Raw genomic sequence first — 27,083 nt, 5'->3', positions numbered from 1 at the left:
CCTAAAGAGGATTATTCTAAGTGAAATAAGTCAGACAGAGAAAGACAAATATCACATAATTTCACTTATATGTGGAATCTAAAAAAAAAATGAACAAACAAGACAAACTCATAGATAAAAGAACATCTTGATGGTTGCCAGACGGGGAGTGGGGGACAGTTGGAGAGATGGGTGATAAGGGAAAGGATTAAGAAGTACGAACTGGTAGTTAGTTACAAAACAGCCATTGGGATGTAAAGTATAGCACAGGGACTATAGTCAATATTGTAATAACTATGTACAGTACCAGATGGGTACTAGATTTACTGGAGTGATCGCGTCATAAGTAATATAAATGTCTAATCATATGTTACATCTGAAACTAACATACTATTGTATATTAACTATAATTGAAAAATAAATAATTACTTTAAAAAGATCCTAAGGTTATCTTAACCCTACCAAACTCTAACAAATACCTACAAATATAAACTTGTAACTCCAAAAATTTATTTAATTTTAAGATTCAGCTGGGAAAAGAATGTAAATATAATTAAGCTTTCTAGTAACCTGACATGTTACAAATTAAACAGTACAAACAAAAACATTAAGCTAATGATCCTATTAAAAAAATATGAATTTCAAAGTATAATTGTGCTCATCTGTTACATTTCAAAAGTGTTTTTCCCACAAAAATTGTATATAAAATTCTTTAAAAGATGATTAAATCCATTCCTAATTTAAAGAATGATATATTTTATAGTTGACTTATTATCAGAATATTAATATGTAAAATTACTTTAGTTCAAAGAAAATGCTATCATCCTTTAGAATATCCACTAATAATAATCACTGTAATATAAATTTAAAAATATATTGTTAGGATGATCAGTTTCTATTGCTCAAGTATAAAATACAGTTTCCTCCCCATCTGAAAAAAAAAAGGGAGTGTGAGGATGGGAAAGGGATACATAACAATCCTGAGTACAGGCATTACTGCCAATTACCACTGTCTTCCTTTTATCTTCTATGAGTGCTTTCGAAATTAAGTCCATTGTTTTCTGGTTGGTACTTTTCTATTAGAAAGAGTGAGAGAAAATAAAAGATAATTGGAATCCAGTGGCAGAATTCTTCTTCCCACCACAGTATATAGCTCAGTAATTAGAATTTTGGAGTTGGAAGCCAAATGCCTGGGACTTTGAAGGTAGTTTACCTTTCTCTGCATTTGATTTCCTTGTAAGGAAAGGAGGAACAATTGCTTATGATTAATACATAAAACTCACAAGGTCATTGTAAAGATTAAGTGTTAATACACAGAAAGCATACAAAATAGTGCCAGGAACAACAACAAAAAAAAGTTAAAAAAATAACTATTATAATTCAGTAGGAAGTTACAAAGAGAATGACAGAAGAAAGCAGTCTATTTCCGAATATAATTTAAATAATAAAGTGATTCTTTCTATAATTTTTTTAGCAAGACAGTAAAATAGCCTCTTCATAATTCTCCTTATCGTATACTAAAGTGTGTGTGTATATATATATATTTATATACATATGTTTACATCTGTATATTATTGATTTTAGAATAATATCCTGAAGGCTAATAAATATAATAGAAAGATTTAAAGAAAATATATATGTAATGAACATCATTTTAAATACCTTTTATTGTTGTAAGGTTTGTTTTCACAGATCTCAGGTGACAAGTAGTATGGGGTCCCTATGCAGGTTCGAGCCAGTTCTACAGTACTGGAAGAAAAAGAATTATTGGAGAAGTTTAAAATACTTAAAGATATAAATTATCACATATACATCATCATGAATTAAAATTTCACTAAAGATATATCAAAATAAAGTTTACAATGGATATGTTACCTATTAAGAACTCTAGCAATTCCAAAATCTCCAAGTTGTATTGTCCCATCTTTAGTTAAAAATATGTTCTGTAAGAGAGGAAAAAAAAACAGAATTATTATTATAGTTCAGTTCTGAGTCAGCAACTTTTTTCATAAAAAAATGTATCCAGTTGAAAAAAAATAATTGGATAACTGAGATAACTGAATATCCACATGCAAAAGAATGAATGTAAACTCCTATCTCATACCATACATAAAAATAAACTCAAAATGGTTCCTAGACCTAAATATAAGAACTAAAACTATAAAATTCCTAGTGGAAAATATAGAAGTAAATCTTCATGCCTTAGGGTTAGGCAGAGATTTCTTAGATAAGACACCAAAAGCACAAGCAAAAAAAAAAAAAAAAAAGATAAATAAAATGGATTTCATCAAAATTAAAAACTACTCTGCATCAAAGGACACCATCAAAAAAGTGAATAGACAGCCCACAGAGTTGGAGGAAATATTTGCAAATCACATATCTGACAAGGAATTTGTATCTAGAATAAACAACTCTTACACCTCAACAACATCAAAAAACAAATAACTTAATTTTAAAACAGGCAAAGGCACATATTAGATGATTTCATTTATATAACATGTCCGGAATAGGCAAACCCATAAAGACAGAAAGTATTTTAGTGGTTTCCAAAATGTAGGTGGAGGGGGAATGTGGAGTGACTGCTAATAGGTACAGGGTTTCTTTCTGGAGTGATAAAAAATGTTCTGAAATTTGAGAGTGATGATGGTTTCACAACTTGGTGAATATAATAATTATTGAACTTTAAATGGATGCATTTTATGGTTTGTGAAATATATCTCAATAAAGCTTTTTAAAAATGAATCTAGACCTCCTCCTCCATCAAAAAAAAAAAAAAAACTGCCTAAAAATTCTAATTAGCCTAAATGTAACAATATTAAAATTTTCCAATAATGGTGGGGATGAGTTGAAGGACAGGCAAAATAGGTGAAAGGGAATTAAGAGGTACAAACTTACAGTTATAAAATCAGTTAAGTCAAAGGGATGTATTACACAGCATAGGGAACATAGTAATATGTAAAACTTTGTAGTGATAGATGGTAACTAGATTTATCGTGACCATTTCATAATGTATATATCGAATCACTATGATGTACATCTGAAACTAATAGGATACTATATGCCAATTATACTTCCATAAAAAAAAAAAAAAAACAAAAAAAAAAACAGCGATCCCTGGGTACCATCCAAAAATACAAAATAAATAAAACAGCAAGATGAAGATTTAATTTTTTTTTAAATTTCCAATAATTTATCCAATTACTTTGCATTTATAAATACACAACTCCAATACTCTATGAAACAGTGAAGCCGGGGGTTTGTGGAACAAACATGAATTAAACCCCATATTAGCCAGGAGACCTGAATCAGGCACATGCTCACAATCAAAGACGACACAAAGTGGGGTTGACAGCGATAGGGTGAAATGGGGTGAAACGGGAGTAGCTGGAAGGGGGCTGGGGGAGAGTTCCTCTTCTTCCCACTACCCTGAGACTATTAGGCTATGTAAGAAGCTTCAGGCCTGAGGTAAGAGACAGACCCTCGGCCATGACACAAGGAAATGAACTTCCTTGGCACTCCTCACTCTGGGAACTGAGAGAGCATAAGTGAAACAACTATGAAACCTCTATGCAAAGATGAGTGAGTTATAGAGACAAAACATACTTATGAATAAATATAATGAAAAGAAACGCAGCCAAAAAATCATCAAAACAAAAACTCACTCCAGATAGAATTTTATAAATCGGTCCAACAAAAACTTAAAAGATGTTTAGAAATTGCAAAGAGATAAATGAAGGAACAGATATCCATTTAAAAAGAACAAGACATTATGAAATAAGAAACAATCAGAAACAAGAATAGATGTGAAAATCCATAAAAGTCTTAAAGAGAAAAAATCATTATAACAAAAACTAGATGAGACAAGCCCTAGTTTGTACAAAATTAAAAAGGGATTTAGCTAACTGGAAGGTAGGTCGAGGAATTCACCTAGAATGTAAACAGAGATGAAGAGATAAAATATGAAAAAAATAAGATACTTGAAGGGATAGATTAAGCACCTCCATCACATGTCCAGAAAAAAATCTAAAAGACAATCATGAAGACAGAGAAAGAGATAATATTTTAAAAAATATAGCTAACCATTGTCCAAAACATTCCTGAGGAAATATACATTCTCAGATCAAAAGTATACAACATAATGAATAAAAACTGAACCTCACCAATACACAACACTAAAATTTCAGAACAATGGGACCAGAGAAAAGATCCTAAAATCTTCCAGAGTGAGGAAACGAGGATAAGAAATCATAATGGCTTTAAATTCCTAAACAGCAACACTAGAAGCCAAAGGACAGATTAGCTGTATCTTCAAGATTCCATACCTAGAAATTTATATCCAAAGTATCATTAAAGTAAGAGAATGGTATACAGTCATCTTCCAACATGCAAAATCCTAAAAAGTATAAGTTCTACACTTCCATTTTTTGGATATTTTCTGTTATAATGAGAAAGTAAATGAAGAGGAAGATACAGGAAATAGGCAGGAGATCTAAGGCAAGATGCTGATGAAGACTTCTAGGATTATAGTGAAAGGAGAACAGTGAAGGGAGAAAACAGATAATCTGATGTAGATTAGACTGAGATCAAAAATTCCAGTTCCATGTCCATATCCATTTAGACTAAACGTACCTGGGATTTTATGTCTCGGTGAAGAATTTTTCTATCATGTACATGTTTCAGGGCCAAACATATCTGCACAAACCAGTCCAAAATCTAGGGGGGAAAAAATCAGATTTGTCATGTCTTTTAAAATTTACACTTCACAGTACTCTTTCCTTGACTACTAAAGGATTCATGAATATCTGGGGCGGAAGGGAAATAAATCCTTAAAGAAAACTTATGCTATAATTTATTTTTAATTTGTAGTCACTAACATTACATAGCTATTCAAGCAAATGACACATATGCACATACTAACTTTAAAATGTAAGAGACTGCTACTGTAGCATCCTCTCATAAATCACAATAAATATGTTAAGAAATTTTCAAAGACGAGTGAAAAATGGAAATAATTTATATTTTATGATAGTATGATGGTGGGTGACTTCTTTCTTTTTAAACATATCTTTTTTCTATAATGCTTTTTAAAACATAAATAAAAATCTTAAGAAGAAAAAAAATCAGGCTGGAAATTTGGATGACTTCCCTTGAGTTTTTTCTCTCCCCACATTAACCATGTATAAACACACTCTGGAGCTGGCTACTTGAAAGTAAAAAGGCTTCATTTTTTCCTCAGTCCTAATACCAAGAGAAATAGGTCACACAGAAAAAGTTGAGAACCATATGGTTTCACTCACATAGGGGATATAAAACAGAAAGCAACAAATGAACAAGACAAAAACTCAGACACAGACAACAGTTTTAGTGGTTACCACAGGGGAAGGCCGGGAAGATAGATAAGGGTAAGGGGGGTCAAACATATGGTAATGGAAGGAAATTTAACTTTGGGCAGTGAACACACAATGCAATATACATGACATATTACTGAACTGTACATACATTTGAAACCTATACAATTTTATTAGCCAATGTCACCTCAATAAATTTAACTAAAAAACAGGACAAAAACAGAATAAAAAGAATTCAAAGTAGACAGCATTTTGAAACATAAAAATTAAACTATACAATAGTGAAAGAAAATGTGGGTTAATATTCAATAATTTTTTATTGAAGCGGGACTTTAAAAACATAACAGAAAATCCACAAGTCACAGGAAACAAAACTGACAAAGTTTACTCTATAAAAGTTAAAACATCTGCATGACAAAATATAAAGTTTAATAATAATTTGAGAAAATATCTGCAACACAATTGATAGATTGTTAATTCTTTAACGTGCAAAAGTTCCCCCAAATCATAAAGAAAAATAATGGCAGCCAAAATGAGAAGTGGACAAAAGGCTGGAAAGGCAAATGACAGAGAGGAAAAAAAGCCAGTGAACACATATATAAAATACTGATCTTCTTCCAAATTAAAAAATTAATAATTAAACCAAGATACCATTTTAACTTGACAAAAACAAAATAATAAACAATGTTGGCCAGAATGTGGGAAATCAGCCTACACATACCCTATTTGTGAAAAGTTAATTATAGTCATTTTGCAAAATATGTAATAATTTTAAATTCACTTACCATTTGAAAGAGCAAACTGCAATTTCCAATTTATCTCACAGATTTACTATCACAAATACAAAAAGATGTATACAAGGATGTGTACCTCAGCACTGTTCGTCAGAGCAAAAAAACATAACCTAAATGTCCATCAAGAGGTTTGATTAAATATACTGTGGTATCACTGTACTAGAGATACTAGGCAGCCACTGAAAAGAATGAAGTACTTCTATGTACACTGTTAAGTGAAAAAAAAGAAAGTCGTAGAATGGAATGTATAGCATACTCCTATTTTTTTAAGTATATGTTTATGTATATTACATACCTGAACTCTATATAATTATATATGAGTATATGGTGTGTTTTAGAAAGAAAGAATAAAGGAAATATAGAAGGATAGCTACCAGTTAACAACGTTTACTTCAGGGAGGAAATTTTTCAGAAAACAGAATGAAAGGTAAGTAACAAGCTTTACTTTTTATTCTTATCTCTTCAGTATTTTTTCTAAAGAATATTGAATTAAAATAACTTAAAATTAATATTTAAAAATTTATTTTCTTAAAAAAGCAAGCCTCTCAGTTCAGTTCAATATATTACTAAGGACTACACAAATTTTTAAGTTCCTTTCCACATTCACATAAGGCACTACAAGTAGAAAAGTGAAATATGGTTATGACCTTAAGGAGTTCATACAGTGGTAAAAAATAAACAAATACCTATAATAACAATGTGTAATATGAGTAATAAATAATACATATAACAAACTTTACACTGAGAGAGCATATAGATAGGTTTTTTGGTTATCATATTTCCCATACCTATACTCCTTTATAATTTGACAAAAAAAGTATTCAGCAGCAATGATGTACCTGGATAGGTACAGGAATAGACAAAAATGTAAAGAAAAGAGCTCACAGAACATGAGTCAGCAAATTTATTCTGCAAAGTAAATATTTTAGGATTTGCAGGCCAGATGGTCTCTGTCTCAACTCAACTTTGCCACTGTAATATAAAAGCAGCCACATATTACATGCAAACAAATAAATATAACTGTTTTAATAAAATTTTGTTTACAAAACAAACAATAGACTGATTTCAGCCTATAGGTCACTGTTTGCCAACCCCTAGCAAAGGTTATTGGGGAAGATAAGTAAGTTAACCAGAGTGTTTAAGAAGCACAGAGGTGAGTCAAGAAGTAATAAATAAAGTTGGACATACGTGACTCCAAAGCTAAGTTTTGATGGAAGGTATAAATAAAGCTAAGGAAATCACAACTTGTACAAGTAGAAACGCTAAACCTCCATTCCCCGTCCATCCCAATACAGAATCATTACAATAGGGTTTGATTACTTGGAGTTGGTATTAGGAGAAAGGGAAGATTCTTAAATTATAACCCTGCTTCTAATCTTTCCTTTTTATTCCTTGTATACATTAGTTCATAATTTTTACAAAATACTGTTGGGATAACGGCATTCCCTTTCTCAAAAGGCTTTCAAATTCAAGTGTTCAGAAATGTTGAGCCAGTCCAACCAAACACCATATGGTAATACTTATACATTTGTCTGAATTACAGTTGTGTGTGTACATCTTATTTTTACTGCTCAAAATGCCTTAGAGCACCAAAACAATACTCCAAAACTCAGGTTCCTTTGTACAATGAAATGTTTCAAAATTTTACCAAAAAATATTGTTTTAATTGGTTGTCATTCAGAAGAATAAAAGAGCTTGAGAAACTTTTACTGATAAATATTAATTAAAAAAACCAGAACTTGGCTTTCTCTGAGAACAATAAATTGCTTAGAGTATCTAAAAAAAGATAAAATTTGACTTACTATATACCTTCTGTGTAATTTGCCCAGAAAGCAGATATTCCATTATAATATCCTCTGCTTTATGAAAGAGCTAAGAATTCTTATAATTATATAACATTCATGTATATTTTTTCAAGTTTTTAGTTGTAGTAAAACCCATAACACCAAATTTACCATTTTAACCGTTTATAAGTGTATACTTAGGTGTCATTAAACACATTCGTATTATTGTGTAACCATCACAATCTATCCAACTTCAGAACTCTTCGTCTTGCAAAACTAAAACTCTATACCTATTAAACAAGAATTCTACATTCCCCCTTCCTCCCTGGAGCCTGGAAATTACCATTTTACTTCCTGTTTCTTAGATTCTCTGTCTTTGCCTTTCAAGTTTAATTATGTCTTGGTGTGAGTCTCTGAGATCAACCCATATGGAGTTTGTTAAGCTTTCTGGATGTTTATATTCACGTCTTTCAATAAATTTGGGAACGGAAGTTTTCAAACATTTTTCAAATATTCTCTCTGCCCCATTCTCTCTCTCCTCTCCTTCTGGGATTCCCACAATGCATATCTTGGTCTATTAGCTGATGGTTCATAGGTCCCTTACGGTCTGCTCACTTTTGTTCCATCTTTTTTTTTTCTCCTCTTCAGATTCAATAATTACCACTATCAGCTTTTTCGCCAATTCATTGAGTTCCTCAAATGAATTTTTCATTTTAGTTATTGTACTTTATACCTCAAGAATTTCTTTCTGGTTTCTTTTTAGGCTTTCTCTTTATTGACATTTCCATTTTATTCATACATTGTTTTTCTTGACTCTCTCCATGTGTTTTTTTAGTTCTTAGAGTATTTTTAGGACAGTTGTTTTAAGTCATTGTCCAGTAGATGATCATCAGGTCTTTTTCAGGGACAGGCTCTATTTTTTTTCCTTTAGATGGGCCATACTTTCCTGTCTCTTGTATGCCTTGGGATTTTTTCTGTTGTTGAAAATTAGTCATCTGAATCTAACAATGTGGTAACTATTGAAAGTAGTTTCTCCTCCTTCCTCAGGGTTTGCTGTTTTGTTTTCTTTTTTTCAGTGCTTTTTGTTTGTTTGAATTGTTGTATGCTGGCTCTGAGCTGAGGATCAGTCTGAGTATAAACTTAAAATCTTTTCAGGTCTTTTCTAACCCTAAATCTTTCCCTGGGTATGCATGATGACTTTCTAATTTCCCTTGTATATGTGGTTGCTTTTGAATGTCTTAGATAATGTATGGAAAAGAAAGGAACAAAGCAAGAAATAAAGGGGTACTGGCCCTTTAAATCTCCTAGAAGTTCCTTTAGCCAGAGGGATGGGTCTGGTTACAATGAGGTGAAAGTGCAACAAGAATGAGTGCCTAGCTCTCTATCTTTACTTCAGAAATCAGAAATAGCTCAATAATTGGAGTACAGATCAGAGCACAAATCCCTGATATTTGGAGGACGGGGACCTTTTTGCCCACCTTGGTTCCCATGAGGTGCATGCAAGCTGCCATAGGAAAGCACACGTGGCTGGCTGCATTGGGACTTGAGGGATGGGTAGCTGCTGCTATAGAGCTAAGGGCTGAAATTAACTGAACTTAACCATGATTTATTATCCAAGCCTTCCCCTGGAAGCTACAAGCCTTCAAAAGACTGGAGATCCAAAACAGTTACATTACACAGATTCTGCCACTGTAATTGTTGTGTTGGCAGGAAGATGGAGTCCTAGTGCTTCCTACTCTGCTATATTCCCAGAATCCTCTCCATCTACATTTATTTTAAAGTATTTTTACTTTGCTGTAATTTAATCTAGTGAGCAAATCTCTGGCAACTCTTTAGATTTTCACCTTCCCAAGTTTAGATCCTAAATTTAGAAAAAATAAAATTTCAAGTTACCTCCCACTATATGTATTAATTAGCTCAACACTGCTATAAGAGCTACAGTGGAAGACTTGGTTAACATGACAATTACTAAGCTGACAAGTAGAACAAGAACTCAAATTCAAATTTTTTTTTTTACTCCAAGTTCTGTGCCCTGTCTAGTAGGCTTAATTATGGAAAATTTGAGAGTTATAACATTACAATACTTAACAGTACTTAATTAAAATAAAACTCAAGATCTCACCTTACCAGATTTCAAGTTACTGCTAAGAACCTAAAAGTCCCCACTTGCACGGTATTACCAATCAACTGGTTAGTTGTGCCAACCTTGGTGTCTACCCTAGATACAAGTTTCCTAAGTAACCTGATATGACACAAGTAAAAGCTCTACTCTACAGTAAATTATGACGCAGTTGGAAAAATAATTCTGATGTGAAATTATTTGGAATATGCTAAGAAGGGTACATGATGCAGGAAAAATAAGTATAGACTTGTATAAATACACTGCAGCATCATATAGCAGTTAGAAGCAACATATGTACACATAGCAAAATGGATGGATCAGAAACATAGCACTTAGAGAAAAGAGTAAAACTAAATAAGCTATTATACAATAAATATGCACTTAAAAATACATGTATACAAAACTGATGCCATTTTTCAAAAATACACAGAGATATTCATCAAAGACACTGGAATAATGGCCTATGGAGGGGAGGGAAATGGAAATAGAGTGTGAAGATAAAAGAGTAAAAAGAAAGGAAAAGCAAAGGCTTTGCTGGAATGAAATCTAATGCAGCTATTAAAACTAATATATCTGATCTATATCGACTAATATGTAAAGATAACCGAAATAATTTTTAAGTGACAAAAGCAAGAAAGAGAATGGTATGTATAATGTTCCATTTCTGAACGTGTGTTTCTCAATAATGACATGTACATGTCCAAGTATGAAAAAGAAATTCTGGTAGAATACACCAAATGAAAGACTTTCTGAACTTCTTAATAATTTTACAATTAATTTATGTTTGTAAAAGAAAATTTTATAAACTTTGGCATGAGGCAGAAGTAAGTTCAAACACTGACTATATGATTTGGGGACAGTTACTTAACCTCTGTTAGGTTTTTTACCTATTAAATAGAAAAAAATACACTAATTTGTGGGGGAGGAGTTATCAGAATTAAAAGAGACAACAATTAAAACACTCTTGGCACAGTGTTCCCTCCATTCCCCGAAGTTAAAGCACCCAATTAAAATTAAGAAAGGGTGATAATAAGAAATGCAATTTAGAGAAGGAAAAGAACACAGAAGTTTAAACTGGAGCTGAGCTTTAAAGAATGGTAGACTATTAATACGAGAGAGGTGGGGTAAAGTATTACCAAAATAAAGAAACAATCACAATAAGCATATAAATAGAAGAAAGCGATGTATAAATATGTGTCTCAGTGCCTATCACACAATGCATCCTCAATAAATATCTGTTAAACAAATGAAAAAAGGTGCACGTTAGGAAATAATAGAAAAAAATAAGACTACTTAGGTAGGATAGGGTCATAGTTTAGAGAGATCCCTGAAATCAAAACAGAGAATAGATATAATGCAGATACCAATGCTAGGCTTCTAGAGCTGGAATTACCTAGCAAAGTTACATGTTGGGAAGATATGGTCTGGTAGCAATAAGCCAGATTGACAGAATATAGATTAACCAGTTACAATAAATTCTTAAGTTATATCCATAAATATAAGTATGTTATATACATATACACAGAATATAACTTATATTACACATATAATGATATTATAAACAGGAAATCACATAGGGAACTAAACTACTATGGGAGCTAATTAGAACAGAAACGTGACTAAGATATTAGAATATGATACCAAACTCCCATAGTAATTATAATTAGCATTTTCAGTTATAAATAAACATGTATATAAACAAACCTAGCATTATTTCTCAATATGACTTGTAATGGAGGAAGAGTCAATTGTCTAAATGTTAACTCACCTGATCCTCTTGAAACAAAATGCCTTTCTGAGCATTTATTCGTTTAAACAGATCCCCTCCTTCACAGTAATCCATCACTATGTAGAGAGAGCCATTTTCTACAAAATATAAATATTACATTCCATTTTTAAAACTTTGTATCAAAAACATAAATAAAGAGTACCTAACGGTTTACTAAAAAGTAGCATAATTAACTGTGTCCCATTAAACCAAAAGCAACCAAACGTAAAAGAATTAGAGTACAAAGTCAAGGTACACTGGTTACACAGACTGTACAATAACTTGGGTTAACAGGTACCTCCATCATTAAAGATTTTTTCCACTAAGAATACATCATCCTATCAGATAGCAGTGTCCACACTGACCCAAACATCTCTGGAATACAGATGAAATGTAGACAGATATACAGATATTCCTTGACTTACGGTGGGGTTACATCTTAATAAACCCATCACGAGTTGAAAATACCATTAAGTTGAAAATGCATATTTTTAATTTTAACTTATTATGTGTGTAATTCAGTAGCATTCACAGTATAATATTGGGAATATAGTCAATAATAATGAAAATGCGTATTTTAATTCTTATTACTAATACTTTCATGACTCATTACATGGGTAGACAGGACTAGATAGAACACTTCTTAGTTCTTCTCTTCATCCTTATTTTTATATAAGAATAAGACTATGCTTATTCATCTCAAGTAGAGTGACTAACACCACTCTAACATTTACTAAATCACTACTCACTAGTGAAACTATTGCAACTCAACAGCTTTCCCAGTTTTCACTTCTCTCATTACCCTGTGCTTATGGCCTTATTTCCAGCAGTACTTATTTCCTGCACCTTGTGGTGATGTTATCATTTGTAGTGCTCATATTCCCTTCTGATATACTGCTTCTAATGTGATATGATGCGTTATGAATTGGGAACCTACATGAATGAGCTAATAAAGAATCTGTTATGCCTTTATGATTGATATGAAAAGATTATCCAAATATACACGTGAGTAATCAACATTAAACAAAACAACTGTAGAATCTATTATTTATAAAAATATGCATAGGATGTTAATGTAGCATAAGAAAAAAAGCAAAAAATTATTTACAGTATGCTATCATTTAATGTATGTTTATTAATGCTTAGAATATTTCTGAAAGGAAACACAAGATAGTGGTAACAGTGGTTAACTCCAGGAAATAAAAATAGGTAGTTCAAAGGGAGGACTAGAAGGCAAACTTTTCACTGTTATGTTACATTTGAATTTTGTACAATATGCATGTATCAAAAAATAAAACCATCAAAACATTAAAAAAGAGTGTGTGTGTGTGTAAAAGAGAAAGAGAGAGAGCAAGAGAGAGACAGAGACAGAGAGAGACAGACAGACAGAGACAGATAGGAAGACAGAGACAGGGAGACAGAAGTTAAAGAGGACCTGCCAAAGAGATGGAGAAGTAATCCTGAAGTAACATGCCTGAGCTTTAGTACATGAATTCTGTAATGTTTTCTGCTGCTTAAACATTTATTATTTATTTTGGGGGTAAAAACCACCTAAAATGTAAGGTTAACATAAAAGTCTTTTCTCCATGAGGTAAGTACTAATCTGTTTTGAATCCCTTCAAATATTTAAACATCTGAGTGTCAGCTATGTGCCAGGCACTTTTTCACATAAAGCTAGGGTTACAGAAATATAAGATGCCACCCATATCACCAATGGTCTCACGCATCAATGGAAAAATAGCTTTCAAAAACAAAACAAAACAAAACCAAAACCACCACCTAGACACTGCTTGAAGTTGAGGCAAAAAGCCTGTAAGGCAAGTGATAAATCCTCAATGCATGTTAGAAAATGACCAAGGCTGTAACAGAAAAAGTAATGAAGATACGAGCTACAACCTCTTGGCAATGCATATGCTGTTAGATGGCTAACCCAAAAGCCAGTTCTAACACTCTTCTCCCTTCATTACCTCTCACTTTAGAAACTGGGGAGGAAACAATAACAGATTTTCTAACTTCCAGTCTCCCCTATAGTTACAGGTGGTCATTGACCCAGTTTTGGCCAATAAGATCTAAGAGAAAATCTGAACAGTGGCTTCTGAGAAAGCATGTGCTTATCTGATTACAGGAGCAGATCCAAAAAAAGAGCTGCTGGTGCTACCATGCTCCTTATTTTTGCCTTGGAGGCAAACACGTGCCTAGAATTGCAAGAGCTATCTTGGAACAAGGTGAAAAGCATTAGGCTGAAAAACTTATGTACCAAGGATGGCAAAGACAGACAGACAGAAAGATCCTGCATCTTGGTAACACCACTGGGCTGCCACATATGCCCTGTTACAGGACTGTTTACCTTTAAGAGGTAAATATTTTTCTCATTTAGGCCATATTGGTCAGATTTTCTGTTACTTGCAGCAAAAAGCAATCCAAATTTAGCCTCAAAGAAAAGCTAAATAGATAGAGAAGTTGGATTTGGCAGCACCAACAGGGAACGAGTAGTACTCCAACACTTACTGTCATCTATGAGATTGAAAAGCTTTCTGCTAAAAGAAACACTACTTTAAAAATTGTAAGAAATAAACCTTAAGATGATAAAAATACAGACTTTAGGAAAATAAAGACACAAAATAAAAGCAATTAGAGGATGATAGTTATAGACATCCAAAAATAGCTATAGACACCCCAAAATAGCAATATATGAATAACAAAGTAAATAAAAATGTGTAACAGATACTCAAATATACAATGATATAAGACAAACTCCTACATTCTCAGTAAGATCATTTTCTTTGAATTTATAAATGTTTGAGATGTAGATGAAATAGTAAAGTGTCTAGTTATAATATTTAATATTATAATCTAAATATACACTTACATACCTAGAAATGGTTTTTCTCTATTCTCATATATGAAACAATTTTATCCAAACTTTTCAAATCTATCTTCAATATCAATATCTTTTATTAATTTATCTATCAGTTTTCCCATACACATGATCTGTATTTCCTTTTAAGTCGACTAAAAAGAGAGTACTTTTTAAATCTTTTTATGTTGTCACTGGAATTGGCTTACATGTATGATTGTCAGGATGTACAGATACTGCCTTTTAAGTGATTTTAGAAGACTTACTTATGATGGTATTTAATAATTACAATTATGATGTCAATATTTAATTTCTTTGATGCCTCTTTTTTCAACAGATTCTTCCTGAGCACCTCTATAAGCACTCAAAACTAACTCAGTGAAGTCTGCTTCCCCAAAAGCATTTTGTTATTTAGTGTATTAAAATTTTTTGAGAGCACATTGTACACTATGAGACTTTATAAGAAATAATTAGCTATAAGCTAAGACAACTTTCTGGTAAACACATTTTGGAATATTTTCCCTAATGTTAAATTATATGTGGATTTTTTTTTATATAATAGTGAAACGAAAACTTTCCTCCAACAAAGAAAAACCCAAATCTGCACAAAGAAAAGGTACAAAATATTCCAAGATAAATAGATTCAGAATTATTAATATACTATTATATTCTAGCGAATTTCAATCCTGAAGAAAGAGTCTTTGGGCATCAAAGAAAGATAAAGCAAATTACCTCCAAGAGAAAGAAAGTTACACTGGATTCAAATTTTCTACAGAAACATTCAATGGTGGAAGACATAATACGCTTGTAAGAAGAAAATGGTTATCAAAAGTACTTATTCACATATAAAACATCAGATAATCTCAGGAATACAAACGTTAATTGTACTGCAGGGATATAGCATCCATAAGCTCTTCACGAAAAAAAAAAAATTGATAAAATCTAGCCAAGTGAGAGATGAATTCAAATAACTCAGGAAAGGGGATGGTAAAGTATAAAAGAACTAACAATAAGAACTGAATCTGTCTAAACATAGGCCAAAGGCTAAACAACTCTAAAAATTATAATTTCAAAACAAAAGACACATTATTATTTTACCATGTCAAGATGAACAAAAATAATTTAGTAGGGAAGAACTGTAAATATACTAATTTCACCTTTCATGGCAGAACTAAAAATAATGTCAAAAACTGACATATTTTTAAACTGATCTTATTTTTTTAATTGACAGATTTAAAATGTTTACATAGGTAAGCTATTTTTAATCACTTCAGAGAATAATTAAATATCTGTGTTTTAGAGTTCCCAAAAGCTCTTTGAGAAACTAATGAGGTCCAAAGAGTTACATGGATTAAAATCAATTAAAGATCATTCAGATAAGGCAGAAATAGGGACTGTGACCAAATATATAGAATCACCAGATAAAGTTACACCATATAAATTTTAGAATGAACTTATAAGCCAGGGTTAGAAAGCTTGTGAGACATAGGAACTCTCATTCTCTTTAGTTTACCAATTCCATTCATACAGAAATATTGCTATAGCACACGGGCATCTGTACAAGATGTTCAGTGTAACATTATCTGTAATAGTAAACAACTAGAAACAACCTAATCATCCACAAAACACAATTGGCTAAAGAAATTATGATAGAGCCATAAAAATGCATACAATGGATATACTGCAGTTGTTACACGAAAGCTGTAGAGAATGAGGTGCATCAATAAATAATATATGGAAAGATAGCCATGAGATATAAAGTGAAAAGAACAAGATGCAGAAACACATACATATGATCCCACTTGTTTTTAAACATTGAAAGCTATATGGATGTTCATCCCATGTAGGCACAGATAATACAGTAAAAAACAAACATTGATGTAGTAACAATGCTTACCACCAGGGAATGGTAATAAAGGTGGAGCGGAACAGAGAAGTTAGGGTTCATGCACATCTGTACTTTTTGAATATGTCTACCGTGAGCATTTATTCCTTTAAAATTAAATAGTAGTAATAATAAAATCTTAAAGATTGTGCTACCTATCTTGAATCATTCAGATGTTTCTATGTGAAGCATTCAACAAATACAAAACGTCTGCTGAAATATTTGTTGACATATATTTAAGTCTCTTAACTCGAGATATTAAAATTTTGCTGACGAAAGAAAAAAAGAAACTAAATAATAGATGCTATGAGGAAACATAAATAAAGGAAATTCAAGGTCCTGGGAAAAAGGAGATGGTTAACATTGTACTCTTTCATATAAGATATAAATCCTCATTTTGCTGCCATAAAATGTAAATATAAATATAAATAATCTGGGTATCTTATTACATAATGCATTGACTGAGCCATATTTTTTAAAGTATGTTCTTTTCGTAGATACCAAGTTTATCTGGGAGCAAGGATACTTTAGCTCTAATTCAGACTCAGAAACTAGTGTGTGATGTGACTCTGAATAGTCATTTAAACAATCTTCTACTTTCAATCTAGATTATCTTTTTGTTTTGGAATTGATAGAAATTTTTGATAATAATAGGAATGACTTTGATAGGACTTTGATAAACCACCCTGACCTGTCTTCAGAGAAGCTTTGCCCTGAGTTCCTGCATTAACAAATATAATAGTATATATTTCCAAAACAGCAATATAGTTATGACTTTTAAGAACTTGAGAACACTTTCAACATACCTCAATATTATAATAATAAAGTATGCAGGAGAACACTAATGAGTAAGATACTTTCTAAAGATCACAACATTTTCTCAGTAGTAACACTGGTAGCACTTAAAGAGAGTTTAGTTTAAAAGATGTAAATCACTCTTTTTGCTTTGTCTAATTCTTGTACTTACCACATTGTTTCCTCTTAAGTGATCATAGTACAATAAGCCAGTATTACATTACACAGAGACAATGTGGTGTATCACCCTAAAATCAAGCTGATACTCATATGCATATGTATTCCTATGCATATTTATTCCTAAGAATACATTCACAAGAAGATTCCTTGTAAGGAAAGTATCCAAAAGTCGTCATATGGCTTAGAAAGTTCTGTAACTCTGTTGAAAAACTTATCTGACCTTCAAATGATTCTCTGTACTGGACAATATTTGGATGCTTCATGTTTGCCAACACTGCAACTTCTCTCCTTGATTCTTCCCTTTCTTTATTGGACATCTTAATGGGAGAGAAAAAAGTATTAAATTAAATGTCAATAAATAACCTAAAAGTCCATCAATAAGTGGTTAAAAAATAATAGTAACAATAAAGCACAGTCCAAATAAGACAATATAGCTAGAAGTTAAAAAGAATTGAATTGACAAATAAGAACACTTTCAGATGTTCAAATAGATTAAGTTACAGGAGTCATATAAACACAAGCACATATTATAAAAAAAAATATGAAAAGATATACAGGCTATTCTGAAATGAGTGGTTCTCTCTGAGGTTATGGCAGTATTTCATTTTAGGTATACACTGCCATATATTTTTTATTACAATAAGACTTTTTGTAACCTATTACTTGAATAACCAAATGAAAAAATATACTTACTCTTGAAATGTTAATTTCCTTGATAACATACTGTTTTCCATCTTCTGTAGATTTAACAAGAATGGCTTTTCCAAATGAACCTTCTCCAATCTTCTGTAGTCTAACATATTTATCCATGGTTCTTTTTCTAAGTCTAAGGCATCGTAACTAATACGCTAGAAATAAAAAAATTACAGTTAACAGAGACAAGCATATCTTCTATTCAAATTCTAATTTCTTAGTGATTTGCTTACTTACAAAAGATATTTAATATCTTTACTGAAAGTTAAATAAATTTATCTCAATTTTACTCACCCAACCTAGTTATGACTAAAAAGAGAAAAAGTGACATTTTAATTTTATAAGAATGCTTCATAAAATCACACACTATATATATTTAATGTATATGGAGAAGTATACTTTTTCCTATATGAATTAGTAGCATTACTTTATTATCTCCAATAAGAACACAAATTTAATAAGACTATTTTCCAAAGTTATTTAAGTAATCCCCTTAGACATTGAAATTGTTTACACTGTTTGCTATTCCAAAAGAACTACAGACAAAATTTCCATACTTATATTTTTACGTACATATTATAAAAATTTCCTTAGGATCCAAGTTCAAAAAGTATGCACATTAAAGCTTTCAAACACATTGCTTAATTGTCTTATAGAAATGTCTAACTTACATTCTAACCAGTAGTGCATAAAAGTGCCTACTCCTAGGTAATCTTTTAACACTAGTTATTATTTTTTAAAATCTTTAGAGATAATAAAAGGTAGTAGCTAAAGAGCACTGAAACCCTGGCATCAGAGAGCCTAGGCTTAAATCCTGGCTTTATCACTTATTTGTTACATAACCTTGGATAAGTTGCTCATCTTTATGTGCCTCAGTTTGTTCATCTGTAAAATGTGGATAAAAACGATATGTATTTATAGAGAACTGTTGGGGGGATTAATTTCAGTAACGTACTGGGAACAGTGCCTGCTACACAGTGAGCACTTTGCCACTAATAGTTGTTACTCATTATGCTTGATGGAGGAAATGGTGTCTCATTTTTATTTGTTTTGCTTCCCAGTAAATTTGAAAACTTCCATGTTTATTGAACATTTTGTATTTCTAATCTTTTAAATCACTCATTCATGTTCTCTGTCCATTTTCTACTGAGATAGTCTCTTTTTATATAAATTTATAAAAGTTCCTTTAATGAAGAAATTAGCCTGTCATAAATTCCTTTTTTCCTTATAAGCTATTTGTTTTTCCATTTTATTTAAATATAAAAGTTTATTTTGATATGAACAAGTTTATCAATCTTTTCTTTATATTTCTGCCTTTGTTATAATGAGACCCTTACCATACCTCTGATTAAGGTCATTAGTAGCTTTAGCAATAGTAATTTCAGGAGACTTGTGGGGACAGAAGCCAGAGTACAATATGCTAGGCAGTGAAAGTTTTAAAAAGTGAAAGGAAGGGGAAAGAGAAGGAGAGGAAGAGAGAAAGAATCATGAAAGCAATCATTAGAATTGCCTATTGGCAAGATCAGTATTATTGTGGAGATACATGTATTCACTATGTTAATCTAAAACTAAGAAATATTTAATTCACCAAACTTGGTCTTTTACATTTCCATTCATAGCAAGCAGGCTTCCTATGTATGATTTCCTTCTTGGAGAAAATGGGTGTGTCATGAAGACTATATTAAAATTTCTATAATAGCTTACCACATTTCTCATTTTAAATGAACAACTCCATATTCTCATTTCATCTATCAACACTAAAATTTGTTTAATTTTATTTTGCCTCTTAAAAATGATCCATTTTTTTTTTTAAATGAAAAGAATTCATATTCTGGGCCTATAAAACTAAAGGCCAGAACCTAGCCTATGATAAAAATCAATGGGATAATTATACCTTATGTGGGAAAGACCCTTCTTCTACCTTAGAAAACATTATGTAACCATTTCCCATTTCAAAATTTCTGTAAGAAATGACAAAACTGTTAACAACCTCTAGAGAAACAAGAAATTAACTATTATGATAGCGCTACAGCATTATCAGTGAATTCAAGTAGGAGTCATTCCAAACATATTTTCAAGTCCAACTTTGGTCAATTGGCACAATATAATGGCTCTCTGGACACCAGCCAGAATTTAATGATTTCTCCAGGGCATGAAATTATATTACATTACTATGCTTCTTAGAAAAAATATCAATAAACTCATCTTAGAAAACTAAATTTCATAAATCAAATTACATTAAATAATAATCACATGAGATTATTTCAAAACCATCATTATTCTGTAACTTTTGCCCAGGAAGAAAAACAAAATTAGTCAATTTAGACCTGCCTCAAAATTTGGTTGCCAGTTCCTTGTGAAGGACCACACTAACAAGATGGAAGCTCCGAGTCCCTAGTATTCATTCTGCTGCCTACCTCATTACTGAGTGTTGTGGTTCCAACAACTCAGTAAAGTGGAGGACAATCTACTGCCCTGGTAGAGAACAATGATGGCTCTAACTGCCATCAAATAATGTCAAGTGCAGACACCTTCTGAACAATGATAGACTTGTGGCAGATGGGTCTCAGAGGAACTGACAACCCATCCTTTTCTACAGAGTCCACACTAGACTACTGTAGTACACTAGAGGAAGTGAAAAGGAATGACAGATTGCTTTCTATCTTTGTATTTAACATATTTAACCAAGTGACTTATTTCCTATTTGTGAGACTTCTCAGCTGAATTACAATCCTAGAAGACTTTTGAACCAAATGAAATAAAAGATAACAAAACGTACTATAGGCTTACATACCCCCAAAAATCATCATACTGAAGGAACATAAAAACCCTGTTCTAATTTCATTATTCGAACTCAAATTACAAATAAATGTATTTGCCCTTTATACGCTTCGGGTTCCAACATCAAACGAAAGTAACAATATCAACTTGAAAGCATTCTTAAGGTCTCTAACAATTATATTAATTTAATCTCTATAATATTTACCTTCCATTGAAGATATTTAAGGTACAAAATCAAAAACGTTTTTGATATTTGAGCTTTCCAAAGTTTTATGATAAAACAAGTAAAGCATGGATTTGGAAAATAAAAGCTACGAGACCAAAAGCAAACCACCTGACTTCTTTGAGCCTTAGATACCACATCTAAAAACACTAAAGATTGAAACATAATGCTATCTTGCGGGCTCTACCAACTCTAATAGTCTATGACTCAAGGAGAAAAAAATAAAAGAATTAAGTGGGTCAGAAAATAGGAAACTTCAACACTGTTTAGAACTGTACACACACAAAGAGTATAGCCAAAACCTTTCATTTGGAAAACATAAAAAGCCACAAGAGTAATTTCTTTAGCCTAAATCTTTAAAAAGTCAAAAAATAAACTACAACTTACAGTTAAACATACCAGATTGAACATACACATTCACCTCTACATCTTCCTCAAACACAATTTTAAAGGGATCACAAAGTAGAACACGAAAGAAAGCAAAAGCAATAAAATTCTGGAAGTTGACAAACACAAAAACAAGCATTAACAGAATTGGAAGAAGAGAGAAAGCTGGATCTTACACCGGCAATGGGAAATAAGTCAATTCCTACAACAGACTAGCTCAATAATTGAAAGCCTCTGAGAGTGAGGATATTAGAACTAAAATAAGATTAGCTTGAAAGACTGTGTGAGACGCAGTTAGTCACTCAGTTTGATTCATCTGCCTCTCCCAGTCAGGTGGACCATCCCTCTTCCAGCTTGGCAGAAGACTAGCAATGTCTCTAGATCAGGGTCCCTCTCCCAGCTTGGCAGACTAGTGAAGTCTCTAGATTGAGGATCCCTGACACAGTTGAGAATGGAAATATCATATACAGGCATGCTTCGCTTTATTGTATTTCTAGATGTTGTATTTTTAACAAATTGAAGGTGAGACCCTCTAACCAGTAAAAAGATTACAACTGGCTTTATTGTAGGGGTCTCAAACAAAACTCACGGTTATCTCCCACGTATGCATGTAAAATCTGGGAGATTAAGTGAAAGTCTACATAATAAATTATGAGACTCTGTTCCGATCCTAATGTTATAGCTTTATTAGACCACCTCACTTCCAAAAACAATCATAAACATTGAGTAAAATATATAAAACAACAGACAGGAATTGAGGTGCTATAATCACTGAAAGGTAGCAACATGCTAGTGAGTTCCACATTCACCCCAAGCTTTTCCTTGAAGACATTTTACAAACTGTGGCATAGCAGAATGGAGCTTAAGTGGAAAGAAGCAGTCTCACTAGGCTGAGGAGAGACAGAGTTTAGGGCTGCCAAAATCCTGGAGAAAAGGAAAAAGAACACAAGAAGTCCAAAAATCTGCATATAAATTCCTTACCTCTCAGTTAACCCATTGCTAAATTGCACATGCACAGAGCATGACTAAAACAGGTTAGTCCTAACAAAGCCTAAAACTAGTCCTTGACAGAATCAAGGATTCCTGCTGATACTCCATCAGCCTGCCCAGAACAAGGTATAACAATTTTTGAAAGAAAAGTGTTCCAGAAACTCTAAGACTTTTCATTTACAACTTCTAGCATCCAATCAATAATTGTAAGGCATATGAGTAGTAGGGGAGGGGGGAGACTAAGGAGGGGAGGAAGAGAGAAGGGAGAGGGGGAAGAGGAAGGAGGAGAAGAACCAACTAACCAAAACCAAAAGAGAAGAATAGAAATAGACTCACAAATGACTCAAATATAGAGTTACCATACCAGCAGGGGACTTTAAATAACCATAATTAATATGTTCAAGAAAACAAAAGGAAAAGATGGATAAAAGTGATTTTTTTTTAATTATGGAGAATTTCAATAAAAAACCTGAAATTTATTAAAAATTAAATGAACATTCTAGAACTAAAATATCTGAAATTAAGAATCCATTCCATGGGTTTTACACTAGACAGGATACAACAGACTGGATTAGTAACCTGGAAAATGAATCAAGAAAGATTTCATCAAAAGAATCGGAAAAAAATGAAAAAACAAAAACACATGAAAGAAAGAGGGAGGGAGGAAGGAAAATACATAAGAGACAGGAATTGAGAAAAGAAAGAAAGAAATTAGATGGACAGATGGATAAAAAGAGTCAATATCAGAAAGATTTTAATTCTTAAACTCTAAATTTAATGCTGTCCTGATAAAAACAAAAGCTTTGGGGATGAGGGTAATGACATAAGCTGATTTTAAAGTTAATATGAAAAAAAGCAACAATGAAGACTTGTCCTACTTGACATCAACACACATTATAAAGCTGTAATAATTATGAAATTGGAAAATCATAGAAAGTCCAAAAATATATTTTTTAAAATGTTTTAATTTGGTGGATGGCCATGGTAACATTTCAAATTGGTAGAGAAAGATGGATTTGAAATAAATAGTACTTAGATGACTAGTAGCAATGTGGGAAAAAACTAGTCATATCCATTTTATTTCCTTTAAATCAACACAAATTTCAGATGGTAAAATATATAAATGCAAAAAATAAGAATATAACAGTAATAAAATAAAACATGGAAGGATGATTTTTATAATCAGAGTAGAATAGCTTAGTATGACAAACTCAAAAAGCCCTAAGGGATTAATATGACTACATAAAAATCGGATATAACAAAAAATAAGTCAAAAATAAAATGACAAAAGAAAAAAATTATATACTCCAGATCACATCACCAAGGGCTCATTTTTCTAATAAATGAAAAGCTCCTACATATTTATAGAAAAAAAAGATCCAACAGAAAAATGGACAAAAGATTTGAAGGTAAAAGTTAATAGAAAGGAATATAATTGATGTTACCATGTGCAAAGGTATCCAATCTCTCATAAAAAAAAAATACAACTTAAAAGTACAAAAGAAAAATTTTATTTTACCCCCCACACACAAAAAAATATAAGCGATAGCATCTTTACTCATCAGAATGGAAAAATTCAGAAAGTTTTACTGTGAGGAATATAAGGAAACGGAATATGGTGAGAATACAAATTGATATAAATACCAAGGCAATAATTTGTAGATATCTACCAAAATTATAAAATGTTCAGACACTTTGGCCCCGTGATTCCATCTCTAGGAATTAACCCTATAACTATTTCCAAGTGTATGAAAATGAAACATGTACAAAGTAATCCTCTGCTGCACTGTTTGAAATGGCAAAATATAAACATTCATAAACAAGTCAAAGTGAAAGAAGCAACATTTATATTGATATGGATTGATTTCTAAGTACCAGAATAATAAATGTCATAACTCCCACTCATATATTTAAAGGAAATATGTGTATATTTACACTTATATTTAATTATATATAAAGGTTATCTATATATATAACCTTTATATATACACACACGTAATTGCTTATATATGTAATATCTCTGAAGGAATACACAATAAACTGGCAATACTGACTGCCTTCAGGGAAGAGAACTGAGTAGTTGAGAGGATGATTTTTCAATTCCTTACGGCTTCCGAATTTTAAACTATATGAATGCATTATCTATTCAAAACAGCGAATTAAATTTAAATTTAAAAACAATAATAAATACTGATAGAAAAAACTAGGAAGAATGCTGCCTAAATCAATTTCTCTGGTTAAAATATTGAAGAGTTCCCCATTTCCAAACTTCTAACCCTGACATTCAAAGTTTTTCTATATGGCATCACTATTGTTTTCAAGAATGTCATCCATGCTCCAGAAAAAAATATCTTGCCTCTAGTTAAATTAGACAGCTTTCCTCACAAAAAGCCACAAGTAAGTTATGTTCAGCATAATAAAATTTTGTGCATGATTATGAAAAAAGTCAGAGCATATGAATGAAAAACTTTATCCCCAACAATATGGGACATTAAGTCTCTTTAGCTGTATTAGCTATTTGGTGTTCTAAAGGGAGACATTGGTAAGGGAATGTTGACAGATTTCAAGCAGTCTATGGTACTCTCTGCACCTACGATCTACATATATAGTTCTCTCAAAATAATAAACACTATCTGGGATTGAGTGAGAGGGTCAATTTCTCTTCTCAGTAAGAAAAGTCCCTGCCTGATTGCTCACTACTAGAAAAAGCAAAAAGCAAAAATGGGATTTGTAATTCTTTTTTTCTTCAAAATATTTTTTTCTCTCTCTGAAAGTCTATTCAGGCAACAATTAATAGCTTCCCTAATGGAAACTACCAATATGTAAATAATTTATATTCATGAAATGGTGTCATGACCATGATTTGGAAGATAGAAGATTAGATCAGAATAAAATTTACTTGGAATTCAATGTCAATGTATTATTAAAATGACCTCAAAAGAACTCCTGTGGCCAAGTTCCATAACCCTTACTAAACTTCTAATGGTGACTTATTGTTTTCTCACAAATGAGACTCCTTTCCTTTCACCTAGAACAATGTCCAATTTTAAACTAGGTAGATCTGTGGATCCTCTAATACCAGACAAACCTAAACTAGAAAGAAAAGACTACTCTCCCTATATTTGGCTCATCTCCATTATGTCTACAATATTGCTGCATCACAAGAAAAGCCTATTACCGGCACATTTTGGATATTACTTTTAATCCTTCATAAATATTTCTGATGTTATTTAGAATGACAATAAGATATTTTTCTGCTTCTTGTGGGTGGACCTTAGAGAATAAAAAATTAGGCCTGCATAAAAAAATGAGTTATGATGAACTCTGAAAGAACTTTTAATATCTTTCATACAGAAATTTTTTCAACTTATGGAAACTGAAATATAAGATTATGAGCTGCTACTCATTTTCTAATTAAAATGTATGTGTAATTTAAGATCGGAGACAACATGTAAGCGTGCAAATGACTGCTTATTCACACCAAGATTTCTATGATTTTAATTCCGTTATCATTCTAGCTTTTTAAATAATGTTCGAGGATTGCTTTGTAAAACATGCTGTTCTTTGGAGAATTAACATTCTAATGAGAAAAGGATATTTTCCCGTGCACTTAAGGTGGGTATCCATGCAATCTCTACATAAACGAATCTAAGCAAGGTTTCGTCATTTCCAATATGACTTTACTATTTTGCACATCATTGCTTCCCCCAAGTGCAACTCACCTCAACGACACAGGGCGTTAGTAGGAATGACGGTGACGATCGATAAGCAAAAGTCTAGGTGTGGTAGTCTTCCTATTAAGCTTATTGAGGCAGAGGCATTATCCTGCATTTCGAAAATAACATCTTGAAAGAGAAACTAAGTCTGTCTAACCAGGAGCTCACAGCCCAGTATGAAAGGGGGCAGTGACACTCCCACACCTGACACTAGCCTTTGGCTGACCGCTCGAGCTTGACTCAGGCCCGCCTCGGGCAACGCCTCGTGAGACAGGTATACACTTCCCGGACGAAACAAACTGGTTGCTGAGTCCCTTGGAAACGGCGGGCGGCAGCAGGGGCAGTGCCTCAGTTACCGCCTCTCCAACTTCGGAGTGGCCTCAGCGGAGTAGGGGTCGGGCGGGATTTGAGATTGGGAGGCTACCTGCCTGCCACGTCCTCCTGCTTCGCAATGCCCGCTTTAGACTCCGGGTTATGTGGAGAAATGCTTGGGACCCCAGACTGAGGACTCAAACCCTAGCGCCCCTAAACCCTGGAGCGAGTACAGAACGTGGAGAGGAGGGCGCGTCACTGGCGCTGGCGTGTGACGTCAGCGCGCGCGCAGCGGAGGTGGCCGGGATAGAGCGGCGGGGCGTGGCCAGGGCACTGCGGGCGGTAAATGTTAAGAAAATGAATAAAAAGTGTGAAGTTTAAAGGACCATAGCAGAGCGAGATAAGGGCGAGAACTCACTACTGGAAGTTGATTTGGAATAAAGCATATTATAAACTTGTCCCACACATA

General features: G+C 32.6%; 1 protein-coding gene across 6 annotated transcripts in view; it reads right to left on the bottom strand.

Annotated features, from left to right (window-relative positions):
* The window catches only part of NEK1 (NIMA related kinase 1), a 125,366-nt gene extending 98,494 nt beyond the window's left edge, over positions 1-26,872 (bottom strand). For all 6 annotated transcript variants that reach the window (XM_036233608.1, XM_036233609.1, XM_016148191.2 and 3 more), the window contains exons 1-7: positions 26,309-26,872; positions 18,206-18,360; positions 17,733-17,829; positions 11,796-11,893; positions 4,609-4,692; positions 1,855-1,922; positions 1,642-1,728 (exon numbers count right to left, since the gene is read on the bottom strand). In XM_036233608.1, the coding sequence (XP_036089501.1) occupies positions 1,642-1,728; positions 1,855-1,922; positions 4,609-4,692; positions 11,796-11,893; positions 17,733-17,829; positions 18,206-18,322 (551 nt within the window). In that variant the 5' untranslated portion in view covers positions 18,323-18,360; positions 26,309-26,872. The remainder of the gene's footprint in view (positions 1-1,641; positions 1,729-1,854; positions 1,923-4,608; positions 4,693-11,795; positions 11,894-17,732; positions 17,830-18,205; positions 18,361-26,308) is intronic.
* Between the last annotated feature and the right edge of the window lie 211 nt (positions 26,873-27,083).

Source organism: Rousettus aegyptiacus, unplaced genomic scaffold (genome assembly GCF_014176215.1).
Source record: "Rousettus aegyptiacus isolate mRouAeg1 unplaced genomic scaffold, mRouAeg1.p scaffold_m13_p_16, whole genome shotgun sequence".
NCBI classification, from domain to species: Eukaryota; Metazoa; Chordata; class Mammalia; order Chiroptera; family Pteropodidae; genus Rousettus; species Rousettus aegyptiacus.
The sequence above is the reverse complement of the archived record's forward strand: the minus strand, read 5'-3'. Positions and strand labels throughout refer to the sequence as shown.